At 30.9% G+C, this 21891-nt stretch overlaps 1 protein-coding gene across 1 annotated transcript in view; it reads right to left on the minus strand.

Annotated features, from left to right (window-relative positions):
* Positions 1-4493: 4493 nt before the first annotated feature.
* The window catches only part of LOC127711030 (carboxypeptidase D-like), a 39369-nt gene continuing 21971 nt past the window's right edge, over positions 4494-21891 (minus strand). Inside the window, exons 16-24 of the mRNA XM_052216974.1 lie at positions 21450-21618; positions 20534-20726; positions 19980-20115; positions 17553-17705; positions 16418-16525; positions 15756-15820; positions 13672-13992; positions 12535-12649; positions 4494-10330 (exon numbers count right to left, since the gene is read on the minus strand). Coding sequence (XP_052072934.1) covers positions 10089-10330; positions 12535-12649; positions 13672-13992; positions 15756-15820; positions 16418-16525; positions 17553-17705; positions 19980-20115; positions 20534-20726; positions 21450-21618 — 1502 coding nt within the window. The 3' untranslated portion in view covers positions 4494-10088. The remainder of the gene's footprint in view (positions 10331-12534; positions 12650-13671; positions 13993-15755; positions 15821-16417; positions 16526-17552; positions 17706-19979; positions 20116-20533; positions 20727-21449; positions 21619-21891) is intronic.

Genomic DNA, 21891 nt, shown 5'->3' on the forward strand with positions numbered 1-21891 from the left:
CGGCACCGACAGAGTCATCTTACAATGTGTTAGTTTGTGATAAGGTCAGTTAATGGGGAAACACTAGTGGTAGGTCAATGATAATTGGTATGCAGTTGTATTAGCATTGGCACTTCTCATTTCCATGAAGATTAGTTGGCCCTTCCCCCTCAGTCATGGTCTATTGACTTTGAAACTTTTGCTTACTTTACATGTATTACTGTGGATTCATTATTATTCGTTGGATACCAATTTTCGTGGATTTCGTGGGTACAAGTGAACCACGAAATTAAATGTTCAACGAATGACATATTTTGTATAGGCTTGTACGCAGACTTTCGGTAAAACCACGAAATTAAATATCCACGAACATGCAATTTTTCCCTAATCCACGAAAATTGGTACCCACGAAAATAAATGAATCCACAGTAGTTTGTGATTAGGCAAGTTTAAGAAGAACCAGTAGTGGTAGGTCAATGATACTTGGTATGTAGTTTCCTTAGTATTGGCACATCTCATTTTAATGGAGAATGTTAACCCCGTCCCCTCAGTTATGGTCTTTGTGGACTTTGAAACTTTTGCTTACTTTACATGAATTAGTTTGTGATAAGGTAAGTTTAAGAAGAACCACTTGTGGTAGGTCAATGGTATTTGGTATGTAGATGCATAACTATTGGCACATCTTATTTCCATGGAGACTGTTTGGCCCTTCCCCTCAGTCATGGTCTACTGACTTTGTAACTTTTGCTTACTTTATATGTATTAATTTGTGATTAGGTCAGTTTAAGGGGAACCACTAGTGGTAGGTCAATGATATTTGTTATGTAGAAGTATTAGCTTTGGCACATCTCATTTCAATCGAAATTATTTGGCTTCGCCCCTCAGTCATGGTCTATTGACTTTGAATGTTTTGTATTGTTTACATTTTAAATATGTGATTAGATCAGTTTATGAGGAACCGCTAATGTTAAGTTGATGATAATTGGTATGCAGTTGTATTAGCCTTTGCAAGTCTCTTTTCCATTGCGATTATATGGCCCCACCCATCAGGTATAGTTCATTGACTAGGAAACTTTTACATTGTATCAAAATTAAAGTTTGAATTCAGGTTATTGTAAAGGGAACCACTTATGATTAGTCAATGGTATTTGGTATGCAGTTCTATAAGCATTGACATTTCTCATTTCCATTGGATGTATATATAATTGGTCCTTCACCATAAATCATGGTTCATTGACATTGAATGTTTTGCATAGTTTACATGTTGAAATATTGCCATTTGGATTCAATACTTTCATTATACTATCAAAATTACAAAAAGGTGAGACATATCTCTGTGTCAACAGTTTATTTTTTATATACAATTGATATTTGTAATGGTGTTGCATTAACATCCTGTTCTCAAACTCATGTTGAATAATGTGGTATGATTGCATTTATCAGGTAAAAGCTGAGGAGTTTTATTTACACTGTTGAAGAACCTAGGGTGTAATACCACCAAATCATAGTATGTCACATCCGGTTGAAGTAGTTGAAGCATACGAAATAGGGTCGAAAAAAAATATTCCCTTGAGTTTGACAGTTGTAGGAAATTAATCCTACATTTCATTGCAGTAAAAAATTTCTGAGTCATAAACATATATCTTGGGTGTTTCTGTAACAGTGGTTTGATTCCGCCAGTGTACTTTATCCGGAGGAAGAAAATCCCCAGTGATTTTTATCCACCAACATAAATTCACTAGGTTTTTCTATCCGGATCCAGTGTAAAACATCCACCAGTCGTTATAAGGTTCTAAAAAGGGTTTTTTGAAGGGGAAACATATATGAAATGTGGCTTAATAGTTTTTAGTGTATTTGAAACTTGCATAAATAATTTATGTAAAAAGTGGAGAGTTTTCATCCAAGGAATGTTCACACTAGTGTTTTTAAACAAGGAATGATTACACTAGTGATTTTGTAACGGAATGATTGCACTAGTTATTTTATACCGGAATTAATTACACTAGTGCTTTAGATCCATACATTGATGAAATGATTAGTACTCATTTTGAACACACGATAACACAATAATGCTTATTAACGAATAAGATTTAAATATTTTTTCTATGCAAATCTTTAAAATCATATGCTTTTAAATTGTCACTAATTGTAATATTTATATTTTTGGGTTGCCGAAGTTTTTCTGTGTATTTGCTTTTCGGTCGACTTCTATAATTGAAACTTTATGTAAGAACAAATCTGCTCTTTAAATTTGGTTTATATCAAGTTCAATGTCCTGATCATTGATAAAGTATTTTGAGTTATAAAAAAACCTCCTCATCATCATCAATATTATTTATAATTATTAGATTGACTCAGATTAATTAAACTGTTTTTTTGAAAATCATTTTAATTTTAACCCATTTATTTATGTAAACAATAAACCGGTCTAATATAAACAAAACAACGATATCACGATCGACGCTTTCACACTATTTACATCCAATATTCTCTAGTGAAAAACAGTTACCCGGAAATAATACACGCCGGAATGAAAGTACGCTTACATTTCAAAGCACCATTATTTTTTTATTTGGTGTTTCTATAGAATATTTTGGAAACTTGAGCTTACATGGTTACTAAAGCTTGTACACAGGAAAAAAAGGAGTGAAAATTTGATTGGTTAACTTCCAGTGACGGTTATTTTCTTATATGCAATGAAATGTGATCTAAAATTTTGTCTATAGTACTGGACATGATAAAGCTTTACTCATGTCAAGTATTTCTTTATTTGAAACATAGTTAAATTCTGCACAATTTTTTGAAAAGTGAAAATTTAACAGAGACTAATAGGAGAAAATCAATGGTGGTATTACACCCTAAATCATACTAAATATGAGCATCTACACATCATGTTTATGTTTATGCTTCTGATTAAAATAAAAGAAGTAGAATTCAGACAAGCATTTTCAAAATAGTCTAAAAAACATAATTCTTGTGTCTAAAAGGAAGTAATAAAAGTTAAACACTTTGCATTAAATGGACCACATTCATTTCTTCTGATGAATGTTATAAGATATCATTCATTTACTTTATTGGTATGAATGGACAACCCACAGTGACATTCTTTTATGTTCTTCACACACAGTTAATGGGTACAGAAATTTCACCTTGCAACATATATAATAAGCATAATCATTAATTTTTGTATTTAGCACAAGACTGTTGAAGGCCGGAGCTAGGAAAATCTCACCCTTACCCAGTTTCTAAGCCTCATACAAAAAAATTTATATTTTTCTGACATTGACCTTATATTGTTAATGTCCCAGGTTAGAAGGAGCACTCGCAAACAAGTTAAATCCCACCACATTTTGTATGTGCCTGTTCTAAGTCAGGAGGCTGTTTTCAGTGGTCCTGGTTCGATCATGTCTGTTATATCTGTTTTTTGCATCTTGTTTTGTCATAAATTAGGCTTTTGTTTGAACAAATGCATATTTTGTCATGTCTGGGCCATTTATAGCTGACTATACAGTATTGATTTTGTTCATAATTGAAGGCAGCAGAGTGACGTATAGTTGATAAAATCCACATCATTTTGACTCTGTTGGACAGTTGCTTCATTGGCAATTATGCCACATCTCCTTATTTTAGATTGGAGACAAATACTAAGGTTACTCCTATTTCATTGTGATGAACTTGAATTAAGTTTTTACAAAATAATTTCCAATGAAAATGTCTGGACTAAGTCAGCAGTATGACCTCTATTATTTCAATGTGAATATCATCAATATCGAACTTGACCCCAATTTGTTATCAGTAACAACATATTAAAATTTGAAAAGCATTGGTTGAACCTTTCATAAGTTATCACACTGAAACAACATAAAGTGCCATTTTCAGATCAATCAAGAACCCTCTTGATCGGTAAAAGTCAAAACCATGAATATTGAAAATAACCTCTATCCCGTCATCAGTAACAACATATCAAAATCTAAAAAGCATTGGTTGAACAATTCATAAGTCATGGCACAGAAAAAATTGAAGTGGCACACCCCTCTCCTCGCCTGGTGTACAACCCTGATCAATTACAGAATTTCTCAGAAAACCTGGTTAAAGAGGAGATATGGGATATAAAATAATGACACAGCAATGGAACAACATCAAAAAACAAATTCTTTTTTCATTTTGTGGTAATGTGTTCTGAATATCCATGGAGCTATTAACTTTTGAAACTATTTTTATGCCTCCCTCCATAGGTGACGGGGGAATTAAGTGTTACCCTTGACCGTTTGTCTTTCCATCTTTCGTCTTTCTGTCGGTCCCATTTTCATTGCAAATCTTGATCAGGGACATTCCTGTCCTCAGAAACATTCATCTTTTTATGCCGACATGGACATTAAGTGTTACCCTTGACCGTCTATCTTTCCATCTTTCCGTCCGTCCCTCCCATTTTCATTGCAAAGCTTGAGTGGGGGCATTCGTGTCCTCAGACACATTCTTCTTTATTTATATCTATATCAAGCAAGGCAGCAAGAAACATTTTAATGTGATTTATTTTTAAGCATAATAATATATTTTTTTTAATAAATGTGAAGATGTAAGAATAAAAAACAAATTCTCCCAACCCTGATCTTGAAAATATTAGTTTTCATATACAAAATGTACAAATGTTAACAAAGTGAAACAACAACAATAAAATAATAACAAAACAACTTTTATCATGTTTATAGGCCAATTGAAATAAACTTCTTGTATTATTTTAAAATGATTTTAAATTTATATCATGTTATCTTATTGATGAAATTTTATTTGTCAATCAACCAATTGAAATAAATACTGTGAAATCACTTTTCTTTGTTGATTCAAGTTTCATGGTTTGTTGAAAAATCATTAGTTTTGTAAGTTATTTAATTCAAGCTTTCAGGTTTATCACAGATAGGTTGGAAATATGAATTTTTTTTAGGTAATATATTTATTTCTGTATAATGACTTTGATCCAACACAAAATCCAGGAAATTAGAAATAAAAGTACTTTCTCATACATGTAGTTGTTTTGTTTTTCAAAACCCATCGTTATCTTTTAGAAAGATATACTTATAATTTTTTAGGGATAAAAAAATATTTCATAAATTCAGCATAAAGATGATGTTAAGAACTATGGAAAGATGAGACATTGTCAACATATTATTCAGCCATCAAATTAATTTTTTTATAGGATTAAACAACACAACTTTAATTCAATTTTTTTTTATCTTTGAAAGTATCATTGACTGTGGCATTTTTTATGAAGATTTTTTATTGATCATTTTCTGAATTGATCGTGAATTACTTCTTACATGTACATTTTATTTACTGTGTTCAAAATTCATAACATTTTAAAGTTATGAAATATCATTAACTTAAATTTTTTTTGGTCTGCAAAATGCAAGGAAAATGTTTCATCAAAAAGGTTAAGACACAATAAATCAAAATCATGTGGCCTTATAGTTGATAACAGGTTAAGTAAATTTAGAGAACTTAAAGTAAGATAGAAAAACAGAACATTATTTAGAAATACTTCATAACATTAATATAGATTCTATTTTTAGTTAGTAAAACTTTTCAATAGACAAATATAGATCCAACTTGCAAAGCATGCAAATGGCCATGACCACACTAAACTAGTAAAGAAATCAGAAATACAGATATCTCCTTTCATGAATCTGTATGTATCTTGGATACTACAGAAGAATAAATCAAGAGGAACAAAGAAGAAATAAATTTACAAACAAACAAATAAATATAATGCTGGATCTTACTGATCATATATCGATAACATATTACAGCTTATCTATTTTAGTGTGTAAAAAATACAATAAATCTATGACTGCTTATTTGTTCAGTGAACCATGAAATCAATTGAAGCTTTGTTTACTACCAGCTGTGTCATGATTGCTTAACAAATCATTGAACAGAGGTAATAAACAGAAGCATAAGGAGACAATTTGACTAACCTGGGATCCTGGTTCACTGCTCGACAGTAGAGCCAGGCGGAATACAAAGACATGGTTTCGTCAATTGGATGATAGAATGATGCATCGTGGGATAGAGTCATTTCTTGACACATGGCGGGAAATATTTATATTGTCACGAATTTATTGAAAATAATTTTTTCGTTTCATATGAAATGCAAATTTTGAAGAATTTAGCACATATAATTCAAACGTTATTGATAAACATCGTGAATCAACTGTTAACTGACGGTCTGATCGATATATTCCTTGTTTATAGAACATGCACATGCGTAGTAATTCAGTCCTGTTCAGCGCTGATAGTTGGTCACGTGGATTGTATTATGCCTGGCCCTATCGACAAAGTATTAGATTGGGTCAGGATGCCAGGCTAACAATTTGACCAACTATATCTTTCTATATTTACCACTTATAAGAAAGGTCATGGTTCAGTAAGCAAACTATAATTGTTGAATAATAAATACACGCTAAAATAATTAAGCTGTAAAATAAATACACATATAAACAATGTACAAAATCAAATGCAAAATTAAGCAAAACATATGATAACAAATTTATTATCATTTCTCAAATGTTTACTATAAAAATCAAAAAACAAAATATCACTAATATATTAACTTTGGTTAATGCTGTGATTTATAACGTGAGCAATTACACATAAACAGCTGATTACAACACATTAAATTGTAAAACGATGAGTTCTATAATCTCATGACCTACTTTTTCTGTAATTACCTATAATGCTGACATAGAATTGCAAAAGTCATACCTTCCTATTATATTTCATAGGTTACGCATTATAGATTAACCTATATTTTAAGCCTTCCTTCTATTAACCAATTTTCCTGAAAGTGGTCAAATATATTTTGATGAGATTTAAAAAAACTATCAGCTGATGAAATCAAATTGCTCAACAAAACGAGCTAAAATTTGCCTAAATTTCATTTTGACAATTTTAATTTTAACTTTCAAAATGGAAAACAACCACTTTTGCAACAATCCTAATTGAACTGACCACTTGCAAGAAAATTTGACACAATTTGAATGGTTTACAATGTAATAAATTTTCATTTTTAATATAAGCGTTATTCAAAATCTAGACATAAAGAAATTCAATCAAATATTGTACTGATACTTGTTACATTCATCTTAATACATCATTTGTAATTGACATTTATTACAAATGGGTCTGTTTACACTAAACTGTAAACCTTTTGAATATTTTTGTTGCAAAGAAAAAAGAGTTTTTACCTACTTACTTTTGTAATAACCCCTATTTAAAGAATATTATTCTTAAAACAATATTAGTACAGAAATGAAAATTTATAAGTACATTATGCAACCAATTAAAAATGGCACATTTTTTTTTAAATTCTACAACCAAATCAATAAGAAAATCAACTTCAGCTATGTTCTATGTACAAAAATTTAGAAAACAGTTGCTTATGCACAAAATGCACAAAAAAATACAAAATCTACTTTTCTTCCAAAAAATAAGAATTTCTTGGACGGTGGTTGATGTTGATAGTTAGATCACAGACTAAGGTTATTCTTATATAATATTATAGATAGCCTTATATATACATGCAGCATATAGAGAAATGTGTTTTGTCTAATCTTTATTATCTTCAAAATACACATGAGATGACATTTTCTTTACTATAAACTAACCGGTTGATTTATTTTCCCGGTAACCATTAATAAAAATAAAAATGTCAAAAAATAAACATTATTTCATTCTCTGGAGCATACAATAAATACCCTGGTTGTTGTTTTTTTTACTGAACTTATGATAATCCTCTTAGTAATTCTTTTAATTTGGAATTGGCTGCCTTTGTAGTTGTGCACATTCAAATTTTATAAATATTTCAAAGAAAATAGCATTCATTTTTTCAATGAAATGATATTTGAGTTAGATGATATCATAGTTCTATTACAGATTTTACAATGGCTTTATTTTTAAAGAATTCTATGTTTCTTAGTACTATGTATAAGAGGAACACCAATTCAAGACAACAGAGTGTGAAATCACTGGTGTTGTCCTGTACCTATATAATGTGTCTTGCAAGGCAAGGTTGGCAAATTTAATAACTTTAAGCAATCAAATTACCCTATCAAACAACAAAATTTCATTCAAACCTGAAGAGCAATTTTAGATCTTTATATACAAGTCATATAACTTTATACAATTTCAGCTCTTTCTGGTTAATAATTTCTCTAGATTTTTCCTATATAATAGAGGTAAAAAATCTGGAACAGTTTTTTTGTGAGACAGCATATATGTATATATGTTACAGTAAATTTGTATAAATAGGGTTTATGTATAATTATCATATTATCGTGAAACAAATCAAGGAATGAATGTTCCTTCGGTGCACATTCATGATCTTGTGTTAAGAAGTACAAAATTGTGCATGGATTAAAATGTAATAAGATGATTCTACATAAAATATATAATTTGTGGTAGAAACACCAAATTCAATTTTCTTAGCTATTGAAAGAAAGAATTTCCACATAGTTTTGCATTGTCACTTTAGAAAACATATGATACTAAAGTAAAAGATATGACTGTTTTGCAAACGTTATTTGGTAAATTGTCATAAAATTGAGGTTAGTCATAGTAAATTCTTCAAACTTGAAAAATGGTACAAAAGGACAGATAGAAAACTGCACAACAATCTAACATTTAAGTAAAACAATTTTTCAATGGTTTAATTACTACAATAATGTAAAATGTGTTCCCCTTTTGGAATTTTGAAACAAGAGTAAAATTATTGCTTTATAAGAATAAATGGAGTAGAATTTTTAATTTCAAGAACACCATTAAAAAAAGCTTGGATTTTTAGAACAAGTCTTTTTGTCCCATAAGTGATACTGAAGTTCTAAACAATATAAAGAAAAAACATGACAGCTATATATATGAAACTGCAATAACAATATGGAAGCCTTATATATTCTGCATAGATCTTGTTTTCAATCCTGTAACTGTATTTATTTTCATTTTTTTTTTACTCTGTGCTACAGAAAACTAAGAATGTAAAAGTTATTCTTTCTATGATATGATGATTAGGCCAAATAAAAATATATGTGTGGTTCCAGTTACATCCTGAAAAAATAGAGGGATGGTGGGTAGGCATTTTTTTTTTTTTTTTTTTATCATTTTTTGGATTGTCAAAATCCAGAAAAAAAACATGTGTTCACCAAGTCTGATTCCGGTACTATATACGCCCCTACCAGAAGTTTGCCATTTTCTATATGTTTGGTTGTAAAATAAACAGATATGTTACGTTTTTAGTAAATTTTGTTGCATTCTGTTAAGAATTTGTTGCATTTGTATCCGTAGTAGATACTTCTAATGGATATTCAGATGACAGAAGTCTGTGAATTTAATTATTGAAATTCACATTCCACAAAATGGGATCATTCAAAATTTCTTATCAGAAATGGAAAAAAAAATTCTAGGGTCGGAGGTTTAAACAAGGGTTGGTCGGGTAACTGGAACCACACACATATTTTTATTTGGCTTTATGTAATATGATACAAATCTAGTAAATGAGAATTTCAAAATGTCTTTGTTTGGCACAATATATCTATAAAGAATCATTCACACTGTAAAGCAAGAAGTTTTTCGCAATATCAGTTTTAAGTGGTTATTATATGCTTATTTACCATGTAAATAAAAAATATATTTCCATTTTTAATTGCCTTAATTGGAAAAAAGAGAATAAAGGGTAAAGGATAAAAAAAAACAATAAGACGAGAATAATGGGGTGTGAAAATTTAAAGAAAGAGAAAAATGGCCTAAAAAATTAAATTCCAACATATTGTTTAGATTGAGAACTAGTTCTGGAAAAGAACTACAGGTTAATTGAATTTACAGTATTTAAATTCAAATTTCTCTGCACAACACTATTCAAAAACCATAAAATAAGTTTTACTAATTTCAAAATACAATTTTGTTCTTACATTTATATATTATATCTTATATATTTATGAAAAATTGAAGCTGAAAAGTTGAGCAAACAAATGACAAAATAATCATGAGTTGATATGCATTATATATTTAAAAATACTCAATAAAAAACAGCTTGAAAATAAGTACAGTTACTTTTAAGGCAATCAATGGTGACTCTTTAATAAGTTCTTATTATACAATTCATGAACATTTTCATCGTCTGAGCTTTCATCGTGATATTCAAATCTGCCGTTAAGCAATTTGGATTTGGCGGGCTGGTTAAAGTCATCATCCTCTTCGTCATCGTCAAATCTAATTTTACTGAACCCTTTGTGCTGTGGTGTATAACGACTTTTGACACACATCACTATGGTTACAAGTATGACTAGTACTAAAACTACAACAGCTGTTAGAAAAAAAAAAGACAAAAACTGATTAAAATTTCAATAAGGTTTCTGTGCATGTAAAACTGGTTTAACCCCACCACATTTTGTTTGTACCAAGTAAAGTAGCTTGTTCGTGTGCTGTTGGTTGTTGTTTGTCTTTGTAAGTTTTTTTTTCAGGCAGACTGTTTCATATAGTTCTTTCTCTTCTTATTTATGCTCTCAACCCGTGTTTGGCTTTTTAAAACCTTTTGGACATGAGGATACTTCAATTACATCACTCTTGATAGCATTGAGTGATTAACTGTGATCACCAGTGATAGCTGCTATTTTGAGGTGATAACAGTCTGATTTATGACCCTGTAATATATTACCTTTGGAATTACTGAGCATTATTTCAGAGTGAATTATTCACAATCACCAGCAGTCACTGTAAAAGGTCATTACTTTTCTGATTCATTCTGTGAGTACTGTTCAGATATTTTAAGTACCTGTTGCAAGTTATCAATATGACAACCAATTTCCATTTGTTCTGGCAATTATACTATCCTGTATTTTGAATTTCTTGTTCGCATCTCTGATAGTTATTGTTTTGTACATAAATCAGGTCATTACTTTTCTCGTTTTAATTCTTTTACATTTGTTATTTCATGGCTCTTTATAGCTTACTATGCGGTATGAGTTTTGCTCATTGTTAAAGGCTGTACAGTGACCTATAGTTGTTATCTTCTACATCATTTGGTCTCTAGTTGAGAGTTGTCTCATTGGCAATCATACCACATCTTCTTATTGTCTATCAAATTATTTTTGTATCAGTTTTTGAACATAGTTTTTGTTGTCTTAAAAGAGGCTATAAGCATTTAAATAGATAAAATGTTTGCATAGAGTAAATGTTGCAGTAAAATGCCTAATAGGTAAAATTATACACACACAAAAATACCCCAGTATATGGTATGCCTCTAAATATTCCACTAAATATGTCACCCTATACAGTACACTCCGGCAAATCGGATACCCAAAATGTCAGCTAAAAATATCCGATTACCCGATATATTCAATTAGACGATGAATGTATATTCATTGAATATTCTGCAATAATGAGTAGATATAATCCTGAGATGTTACTAACCCTGACAATTGCTAAATATGTGAAAGGGCTGGAGGATTGATGGAGTGATTTTTATCATTTACATCACCACAATGTTTGTGTAAAAAATTATCAGCTGATTATGTAATGATTAAATTTGTTTGCAGTTTTTAAATCCTTTATTTATTAAAATAAATCAAATGTCTTGAAATATTTATGTGAATTATTATCTACCATCCATAGTTTGTCTTTATTTGTTTTGTAAGCAAATTAATATCCATTATTTACATTATCACACAGGTAAACTAATTTGGCTATAAATAGATCTAAGCATGTCTGTGTAGAATCTCCAAACTAAAATCGTATTTGTTATAATTTTATTTCTTTAAATAATCAAATTTAAATTTATGAAAATAATCATGATTGATAAAATATTATTGCATAAAGTTTATGTTTTCTGAAGACTATTTATATTTAGGTCATAGTTCTAGAGGCTTTCTCACAAATTTGTAAACATCCAAAATGGCGTCCAAGACATGTGGTTACTTTTGCACATGTGAAAAAAATATATCTGACAAAAGTCAGATTTCTCTTGTCAAAAGGGATTTATATTTATATTGCAATAAATTATTCAGAAGGAGGTACATTCAGTTTAGATTATATTTCTGATTCTGTGAACATTTAGAGTTAATCAAAATTCTCCCAACAGCAACGTCAACTTGTCAACTGAATCTTGCATATTTTATAAATAAATTCAAACCATTTGAAGTAAAAGGGCATCTAATTCACATGACATAGGAAGACAATGATTAAAGACAACAATTTATTAAGAAATAGTTCCTTTTATTTAGTAAAAACAAAATCTTCTTGTCTGCAAGATTGTAAATTCATAACTTCCGGGTCCATTTCCTGTCAGAAAAACATTGAAAATATCCGATTGTGCATGGTTTTGAACAAAATGACCTGAATATTCTTATCCGATTTGCCGATATATTCTTATATCCGATATTCGATTACACGATAAAATTAAAATTAAACATATAGGGAAGGGTTTGGTGTTTTGAAATAATATTACAATAGCCGATATATTCGTTTAGCCGATATCCGATTAGGTGGAGTCTACTGTAATTGTAAACTTACCAATAACTATCATCACTTTTGCACGAGACAGTCCTAAAATATTTTCTTCTTTCTCTAAAAACACCACCATGCTGGAGCTTTTCTCTTCTCCTTCATTCTTTGATACTTTGATTTTCTGAAAAAGTTAAGTAAACATATGTGTTGCCTCCAATTTCATAATTGATTTATAAACATGTATGATACTAAAGTTTTTAAGAGGACAATGGTATTCTTCCCACTCATACTGGTGTAAATTGCAAATATCATAACAGTTGCCATTGTATAGCAGGAACCTTAGAACCTTGCACCTCATTTCAAATTTAAGATTTTCATGTGGGTCTCATTGGGATTGGCCAATTTTTTGTAAGCATGACTCGAGAAATTCAAATCATTGTGTGAAAACAGGAAACAAAGTCGGGCGGGACACATGAAATTACAAGCGTTATTATTACAATGATAAGCGGGATAAGGGAATCTGACAAAACAATAAGAGGGATCCGGGATCAGACCACCCCCCCCCCCACACACAATGAGACCCCCTTTCATAATGATGGAACAATTAAACCTTCACAAGTATCTATGAATATCTGAATCCATATTGGCCATGTAAACATATACAATGGACTGCTTATCTTATTCCTTAGCTGACCTTAGTTAACTCAAACAATATTACAAAAAAAAATTCTTTTGTACTTATCTAATTCATTTAATTCTTCTTGTTGCAAAGAGAAAGTATGGAGAAAAGTAAAGAATGCTATCTTGAGTCTAAATAGCTTAAAAAACTAATTTCATTGCATATAAAGCATTTTATTTGATGAAGGCCATTGATTTTCTCGTTTGAATTATTTGACATTTTGTAGAGTTAGGGCCTTTTATAGTGTACTAGACAGTCTAAGATTTGTTCATTGTTGAAGACCATATAGTGACTTCTAGTTGTTTACATCCACATCATTTAAATTCTTTTCTCCTTATTTTTATTTTTCTATTAATATTATTTTATCTGGCAAAATTGCCTTTTTAACAAATGCAAAATACAGCATTTATATTATGTATACAGTTGATATGCCTTAAGTCCTCATGCCACAATCCTTTTTCAATCATGAGCTCACAGCATGGTTTGGACAGTCCCTAGAATTGATTCCTCTTTTAGATACTAACCTGAGTAAAATCTTGGTAACCATGGCAATGGAATACAAGGTCATAATAACCTGGAGGTAGATAGACATGGAAACGACCTTGAGCATCAACAGAGAAATTTCTTGAAGACCCTTTTATTGTGACTGTGGCATTTTCCATGGGTTTCTGTTCTTCTTGGTTTTGTACCACTCCTGTGAACCCTCGCCCTGCTTCATTTAGAAGATGAAGAAGGGGTTGACGATGCTGATGCCAAGACTGAAGTAATTGATGTCCATCAGGATAGTCACAACATCCTGTGTATATCTCTATGGCAACTGATCCAATATAATCAAATGCATAGTCCTGTAAAAATTTCATACAGAATTAATAGTTTGATCAGTGAATAACTAAATAGGAAAAAGAACAGATATATGAGCTGCATTGGACAGAAATCGACCTTATGCAAATGAATATCAATACATCAGTTAACCAGTTTCAGGTTGAAAAAATCTCTACGGAAAATCTGTTACTGTTTGAAAATTGAGTTGTTATAAGAGCCCTACAAAACAGACCAAAATTCATCTTTTATTTGGTATTTGAATGTTCCAAAATCAATCAAAGTCTTACACATGTAACTGTATAGGTGCACTTGCATAAGGTCGATTTCTATCCAACGCAGCTCATATGGTGTGCATGATAAGCAATAAGGATTGCCTGTAATGTGTTGACCACTCTTTTATTTATTCTTTAATCATTGAATTGCTGTCTCATCATCAGTGACATAAGATTCAAATCTAGTTTTATTCAGACATGACAAAAATTTCATAAAATAGTTGAAAATTATCTTTATACTGAAGTAAAAGTCCTTATATGAGGGGCCTGATGGGTTATTTTCGTTCTTCGTGATCGGCGCATTTTCGCTATCGTGATCCGTTTTTCTACATATTTTTTTTTTTTTATATTTTTGTGATCCGTGATCATGGAAATTTAATTTCTGTGAATCGTGATTGACAAAAAAATCGACTCGTGAATCGTGATGAGACCCCCCATCAGGCCCCTCTTATATTGCTGTTCTTCGTAATCTTGAAAATTGCGCTGAAAAAGATTTCCAACAACGAACTTAAAAGCTTACACTTTATAGTAAGGTCAAGACCTCACTAAGCACCACCTTAAGCAGTACTCCCTTGAAAAATCCAATCCATCCTAAGACAGTCAAGCAAATTTCAAATTACTCATTCAACAGAAAAGCCATAATCTGACAAACAACAGAAAACTCCTTGGTTTTTTCCCTAAGATACAGGGTAAAATATTTTGCCCCATAACACCCATTTTTCTTTTCATATAAGACTTCAATAGCTCATAAAAGTTCAATCACCAAAATTTAAGCAGATTTTAGATTTCTTTTCTTTTGATTTGAGACCCAAATAATGCCAATGTAAATATAAAGTAAAAGTCAGAGTCAGCCTTTTCCCGCCAATTTTTAAAAATCAAATATCTCGAAAAGGAGCTCCATAACCTATCAATATTTTTAGCTTATTTTGTTTCTTAACTAATGCTCTGCTGACTTATAGTATCAACTTTAAATTCTAGATTTTTCTAATTTCACCTTAAGTACACCCTTAATGCTATAAAAATTCAAAATGTAATTTTTTATCTTTGCAGTGATAAAACCCTTTTTTGAATTTACAATAATCAATTATTAAAATACCAAATATTTTATCTAAATTTGATTAGTTAAGTGGTTTTATCCCAAGAAAATTAGCAATTTTCATGAATATTACTTCCATTTGTTTGTCAAACATAACTTCCCCTTTTAACAATCTTATGTCATATATATTTACTGTGTATAAAAAAGTGATTTAAAGGAATAAGGTTGAACTGTTGATATTAGGTCAATACAAGTCTTTTATACTTTATTGACTGTCCTGCTGCATTGGTCTGATTGACATTTACCCTTAATTTCTTTTTTTTTTTTTTTTTTTCCAAGTTTCATTCATCTTCACTCTATATAAAGTTGATATTCCTTTTAATTTAGACATTGGAAACCTAAGTTATGTAAAATTCATTTTTAATGCTTTCATCTTTCAATTATTAATTGTCAAAGATTTCTGTATTTTTTTACTCACAAGTAAGCTGCCATCATGAGCATGTAAGGCACTTGCTGGTATTATAGCTGCTGGGAAATGTGTGGCTACAAAGATCATATAATCAGGTCAAACTTTATATATACAATATACTTATTATATATATAGTACTTTAAATATATGGCTTAAATACATTAGACTGCACAGAATCGGTTATTTGCAAAAAAAGAATATATCTGTTATTGTAAAATTCTTGAAAAACCAAAAAAGACATTTGTATATGTTCATGGTAAATTTTATTGTGTATATGAATATCGAAAATAAGAATATATTGGTAAATTGGATAGAAATATTCATGATCTGTCAAAACCATGGACAGTCCCATATTTTAATGTTTTTATTTACAGGAAATGAACTGGGAAGTTCCACCCTAATTTCAAAGGTCATGGGACTGGCCGTCAATGAATAGTCTTTTCTTAATGAAAGATACCTATTTATGAATAAAATGCTATATTTATTCATTATCTTTATTTATATTGTGTATTAGATGCCCTTTAAAACAGTTTCAGGGGTTTCAATTATATGTTCACAGAATCTGAAATTAAATATGTTCATGTAGCTCGATCCTGAAAAATAGTTTATTACAATATAAATATAAATCCCTTCTATACAAGGAATTCTGATTTCTATAATTTTAGTCCTACTTGAATTGTTACACCCAAACTGTCCAGCTTTCAGGGCCTCATGATGTTTGATAAAAGCAGATCCCAACTCGGCAGTGGCTGCATTATCTACTCTGCCAAATTTTTTGTCTGAAAAAGTACAAGCAAATGTTAATTTTATATTCTTTTTTGTTGGTGTTCTAAGATGTTGTTTTTGTGACATCATGAAAAAAGCAAGCATGCCTACTAATAAAATATGGAAAGAACGAGCTTATTTTACAAATAAAATGATAAAGGAAATGTAAGTGTAAAAATCATCTAAATATCAATAGAAAAATAGATACATGTACCATCACTGCTTCTTGCGCAATATGATATTTCTCCAATTTTGACAGCTGAGATATGTTCATCAAGCATTGGGGTTTAAATTTGTGAAATTGAAATGTCTGTGGTGTATTACCGTGGTTACCAATTTTCATGGATTGAGGGAAGAGTGTATATTTTCGTGGATATTTGATTTTGTGGTTTTGTCCAAGTTTGAATATAAGCTGATAGTAAGTTTAAACGTCGTTGATCATTTAAATTCTTTGTAAAGCTTTAACCACAAAATCCACAAAATCGGTATCCCGCTAATAATAAAAGCTTGAACTTCGTTAATCAATATAATTCGTTGTACAGCTATACCCATGAAATCCACATAATTTTGTATCCTGCGAATAATAATTAATCCACAGTAACTTGAGTTGATATCAAACAAATTGAATATAAACTTCTCCTTTATTATGAATAAAATTGAGAATGGAAATGGGGAATGTGTCAAAGAGACAACAACCCGACCAAAGAGCAGAAAACAGCCTAAGGCCATCATCAATGGGTCTTCAACACAGCGAGAAAATCCTTCATCCTTTAGTAATTATTTTCTAACCATGTCGGTTTTTCTTCTAAATCAAAACTGTGTAAAAACAAATAAATCCTGTGCATATAGTTGCTTTAAACTAAAAATCATATAAATGAACTAGCTGATTTATAATCTTAGATTTTACATACATATAGAAAATAAAAAATAGAATTCAGCTGGCTCCTAAACAGAAATGTGTACTAGTTCAAAGAAAATGGACAAAACCTATAAATAATAGTGGCACAGAGGTGGTGTTTGTATGTGGTAGAGATAACTAACCTGTTTGACCTTTAGAGTAGTATGGGTGTGTTATAATTTGAGATCCTCCGTTGAGTATAATGGTGACACTAGGTTTATGTTTCTCCATCCAGGACATTAAAAGTTTGGTCTCCACAGCCCGCTGGCTCTCACTTGTCTTGTTGCTGTACATACCTTAAAATAGAAAATAGAATTGAAATGTTACTCGTGAATAAACAAATATTAGTTATTTGATTGATTGGTGTTTAATGCCACTTTCAGCACTATTGGTTATTTTGTGGCGGTCATTTTTTATTGGTGGAGGAAGCTGGATTGCCAGGAGAGAACCACGATCTTTTGCCAGAAAAAGGACAATCCTATTCAATTAAGATTGGAATCGAACGCACCTGCCTCTTGCGGTTTTCAAACTCACAACCTAAGTGTTGACAGACTAGTGATACAGTAGTTGACCTACTTATGCTGTTCAGCCAGTGTTTATTACAAATACAGATGTGAATGAAGTATGGTTTCAGTGAAAAAAAGTCTAACACGCTTTTGAGTAAATGCTGTTAAGTCGACGCTAGGGGCAGTCTTGACCTTGTTGTAGTGTATGAATGATTCGTTCATTGTTGAAGACCCTACATCAATGTCAAAATGAAAAACAGGAATAAAAGCCCTGTTCATTGATAATTTTCTATGTTTTCTATGTATTGTGTGCGATTTTGTCCCATGTACATTTACTCCATATCCTTTCATTTTCTATGTGTTTTGTAAAAATGTTAAAAATGTTTGTAAAAGTCCATCAAGACTACATACTCTATTATAAGTCTTTGCATCGGAATTAAACATAATTATTCTAAAAACAAGTTGTTGGCATGACATGGGTTATATTCTTCTCATATATTTTATGATGGTATAATACTAAACCCCTAACAGGAGGGATTGTGCCTGATATTCATATGATGAAGACATAATCTTTCAATCAGTTTAATTGAGGTCTGGAGCTGGCATGTCAGTAACTGCTAGTAGTCTGTTGTTATCTATGTATTATTGTCATTTTGTTTATTTTCTTTTGTTTCCTATTCTGACATCGGACTCGGACTTCTCTTAAACTGAGTTTTACTGTGCGTACTGTTGTACGTTTGTTTTTTCTACATTGGCTAGAGGTATAGGGGGAGGGTTGAGATCTCAAAAAACATGTTTAACCCCGCCGCATTTTTGCGCCTGTCCCAAGTCAGGAGCCTCTAGCCTTTGTTAGTCTTGTATCTTTTTTAATTTTAGTTTCTTGTGTATAATTTGGAGTTTAGTATGACGTCCATTATCACTGAACTAGTATACATATTTGTTTAGGGGCCAGCTGAAGACGCCTCCGGGTGCGGGAGTTTCTCGCTGCATTGAAGACCCATTGGTGGCCTTCGGCTGTTGTCTGCCCTATGGTCGGGTTGTTGTCTCTTTGACACATTCCCCATTTCCATTCTCAATTTTATTTTTATTAATAGCTAATTAAGGCTAACAGGGCAAAATACAACTAAACAAACAATTTCTTTGAATGTTTTCATTGCTATTGGAAAACAGTTTTTGAAAAAAAATATATGAACAATGTCTACATTTACTGTCATTTAAATGGCAAACATTCTTATTAACATTTTTAATTCAGTACAATTTTCCTTTAACCAATATAAATGAATATCTTAATGTTTTTCCTTCTTAAATTTGAGGAATGTATGAAAAGAGAATACTGGACTTATTCAATCTTAAGAATATCTTTAGCTAAATGTGTTAAAATGACACTCATGCCAGCTGTCTGCTGCAAAATTCAAAAGGTTGGTCTGTAAAAAAAAGGGTCAACAGAAATGGAATGTGAAATTGAACTCAATCTATATCTCAACATTATTTATTTACACAAAGATGAACTCAGGCATGACAGAAACTATGTATGAAATAAGAATAAATTTAATGAATAAAATACACTAAATAAAGTTCATTATTGGATGTTATACTAATAATAGAAAAGGGGGGAAGAACAGTGTTTAGAAAAATGACAGAAAGGGACAATATTTCTAATGGAGGAGTGAATAGAGGTATAAGATATGTTCATCTAATATAACTTTGTTTTCTTCATATTGATTAATAATAAAATTGAGAATGGAAATGGGGAATGCCTCATAGAGACAACAACCCGACCAAAGAGCAGAAAACAGTCCAAGGCCACCAATTGGTTTTCAATACAGCGAGAAAATCCTGCACAAGGAGGCGGGCTTCAGCCGGCCCCTAAACAATAATGTGTACTAGTTCATAGAAAATGGACATCACACTAAACTTTGAAATATATAAATGAACTAAAATTTCAAAAACATACAAGACTAACAAAGGCCAGAGGTTCCTGACTAATTTGTTCAGTCTAACTATTTTAATCATGGTGACCCTATGATTAACATTTATCTTTTACAAATACCAGAAGTTACTTACTTGGAAAGTTAGTATTAAGATCAATATTTCTGCCATTAGTGACACCATGTTCACCAGAACACTGTCCAGCAGTGGCTATCCTGGCACCATCTGGGTTTAACATGGGCACAATGTGTAGTTCCATTGTATCAAACATCTGAAACAATTGTAAATAATGACTTCCTAATTAAATGTACAATCTGTTTCTACATTCAATGTGTCATTTTTACAGAAAGTTTTAAAAGCCAAATTTTCCTTTGTCATTGTGGCATTTCGAATTCTTGCCCATTTATTTTACCTATTCTCTTATTTTTTATTGTTCATTTTTGATTTTATAATTTTTTTTTTAGTCTAACTATATGGTTACGCGCACACAATATATAGATGCCTTACAGGCAAAAATTTATGTTTGCTTTTTTAAGTTCTGTATTCATAATATCTATTATAACAAAGTTAAAGTTTTTAAGCACAACAAAATATAGTGTATCTCTATAATTCTAATGCAAATTCATAAAAATCTTTTCTGTTTGGTTACATCAATCAATGTTTCGGTATTTATAACTCTAAATACAAACCTTAGAAATCATAAAATCTTTTCCATTATTTTCACATATATCAATAGCAATTTGCAGCAAAAGTTCAGGACCGACTGCTTCATTTCCATGGATACCAGCTAACATCAAAACATGTGATACAAATTTCACTTTGTTATCATTGTGGCCTATATTCAACATCAATACATCTCTCTTTTCTTCTGTTTTACCAAGGCTAAAAATAAAATTCATAAAATAAAATTGATATTCTTTCAAGATCCACATTTCTCATCAATTTACTTATGTCTCCCATTTTTTGTTGTTGCTTTAAATGGTATGCATCTAACAGTTTTCTCTGACCAATCTGACATGGCTGCATAATTATATATAATGCAAAGCACAACAGACCAGATGGGAGAAATAATGTGACCCTTTTACTACTCCTTTGTAGTCAGCCCTTTGGGTTGTGTTAGTTAAATACTAAACTTTATATCACATCAAACTAATCTTCAAGACAGTTCATATTATTATTCTTCACGTTAAAATGCAAGATTTTGATTGGCTAATACGAGGGAGATAATTTACTCTTTCCCATGGCTCATTTTTTCGAATGTCACCTTCATGTGCAGATTGTAAACTGATAATTTAAAGGACAATGAATTAAATCTACATCGATAAAAAAGGACAATGCTCAAGTTCTACTGCAAAAGACAATGATAATAGAACATTCAGTATAATAAATTAAATAACACACAGCTGAGAGGGTGATAGAGCAGATTGGTACCCCTCGAAAAAACATTGTCAACCTCAGCTTCACCTCATTCTCTGCTAGCTACCACATATAGCCTGTATTTCACAAAAGGCTTAAGGACTTAAGAACACTTACTTAGCAAATGTTAAAAATTATTACTGGTCATAAATCACATGATCTTTTATGACACCCTGACCAGGCTCTTACCTCTCTAACGTCATGATAGTAGAACAGTTTTTGGTGACATTCCTGAGAGCTGACATCATCTCTAATGGTCTGTGGTAATCTATTTTCTGTACTTCTTTATTTAAATCAATCATTATCTTTGATGTGCTGTATGGTTTAATTATTATCTGCTGTGTTTGAGGTTCAAATCCTGTAATATTCACAAGACACTTATGACATTTCAGAACTTTTAAAAAATATCAATAGAATGAATTTGCTTAAAAAAAGTTTTCAGCATTGAACATTCTGATTTTAAATTACTTGCTTTAAAATTAAATCTTTGAAGCAATGAAACATAAGTGGATGTTAAGATGATAAAATATTTCAATGAAAAATTGAATACAGTAAAAAATATATATTACAGGAAATCTATTTTTAGCAGATCTGTTTATATGAAAAATCTCTGTTCATTTTTCAAATGTCA

The sequence above is a fragment of the Mytilus californianus genome, unplaced genomic scaffold (assembly GCF_021869535.1).
Source record: "Mytilus californianus isolate M0D057914Y unplaced genomic scaffold, xbMytCali1.0.p SCAF_8, whole genome shotgun sequence".
NCBI classification, from domain to species: Eukaryota; Metazoa; Mollusca; class Bivalvia; order Mytilida; family Mytilidae; genus Mytilus; species Mytilus californianus.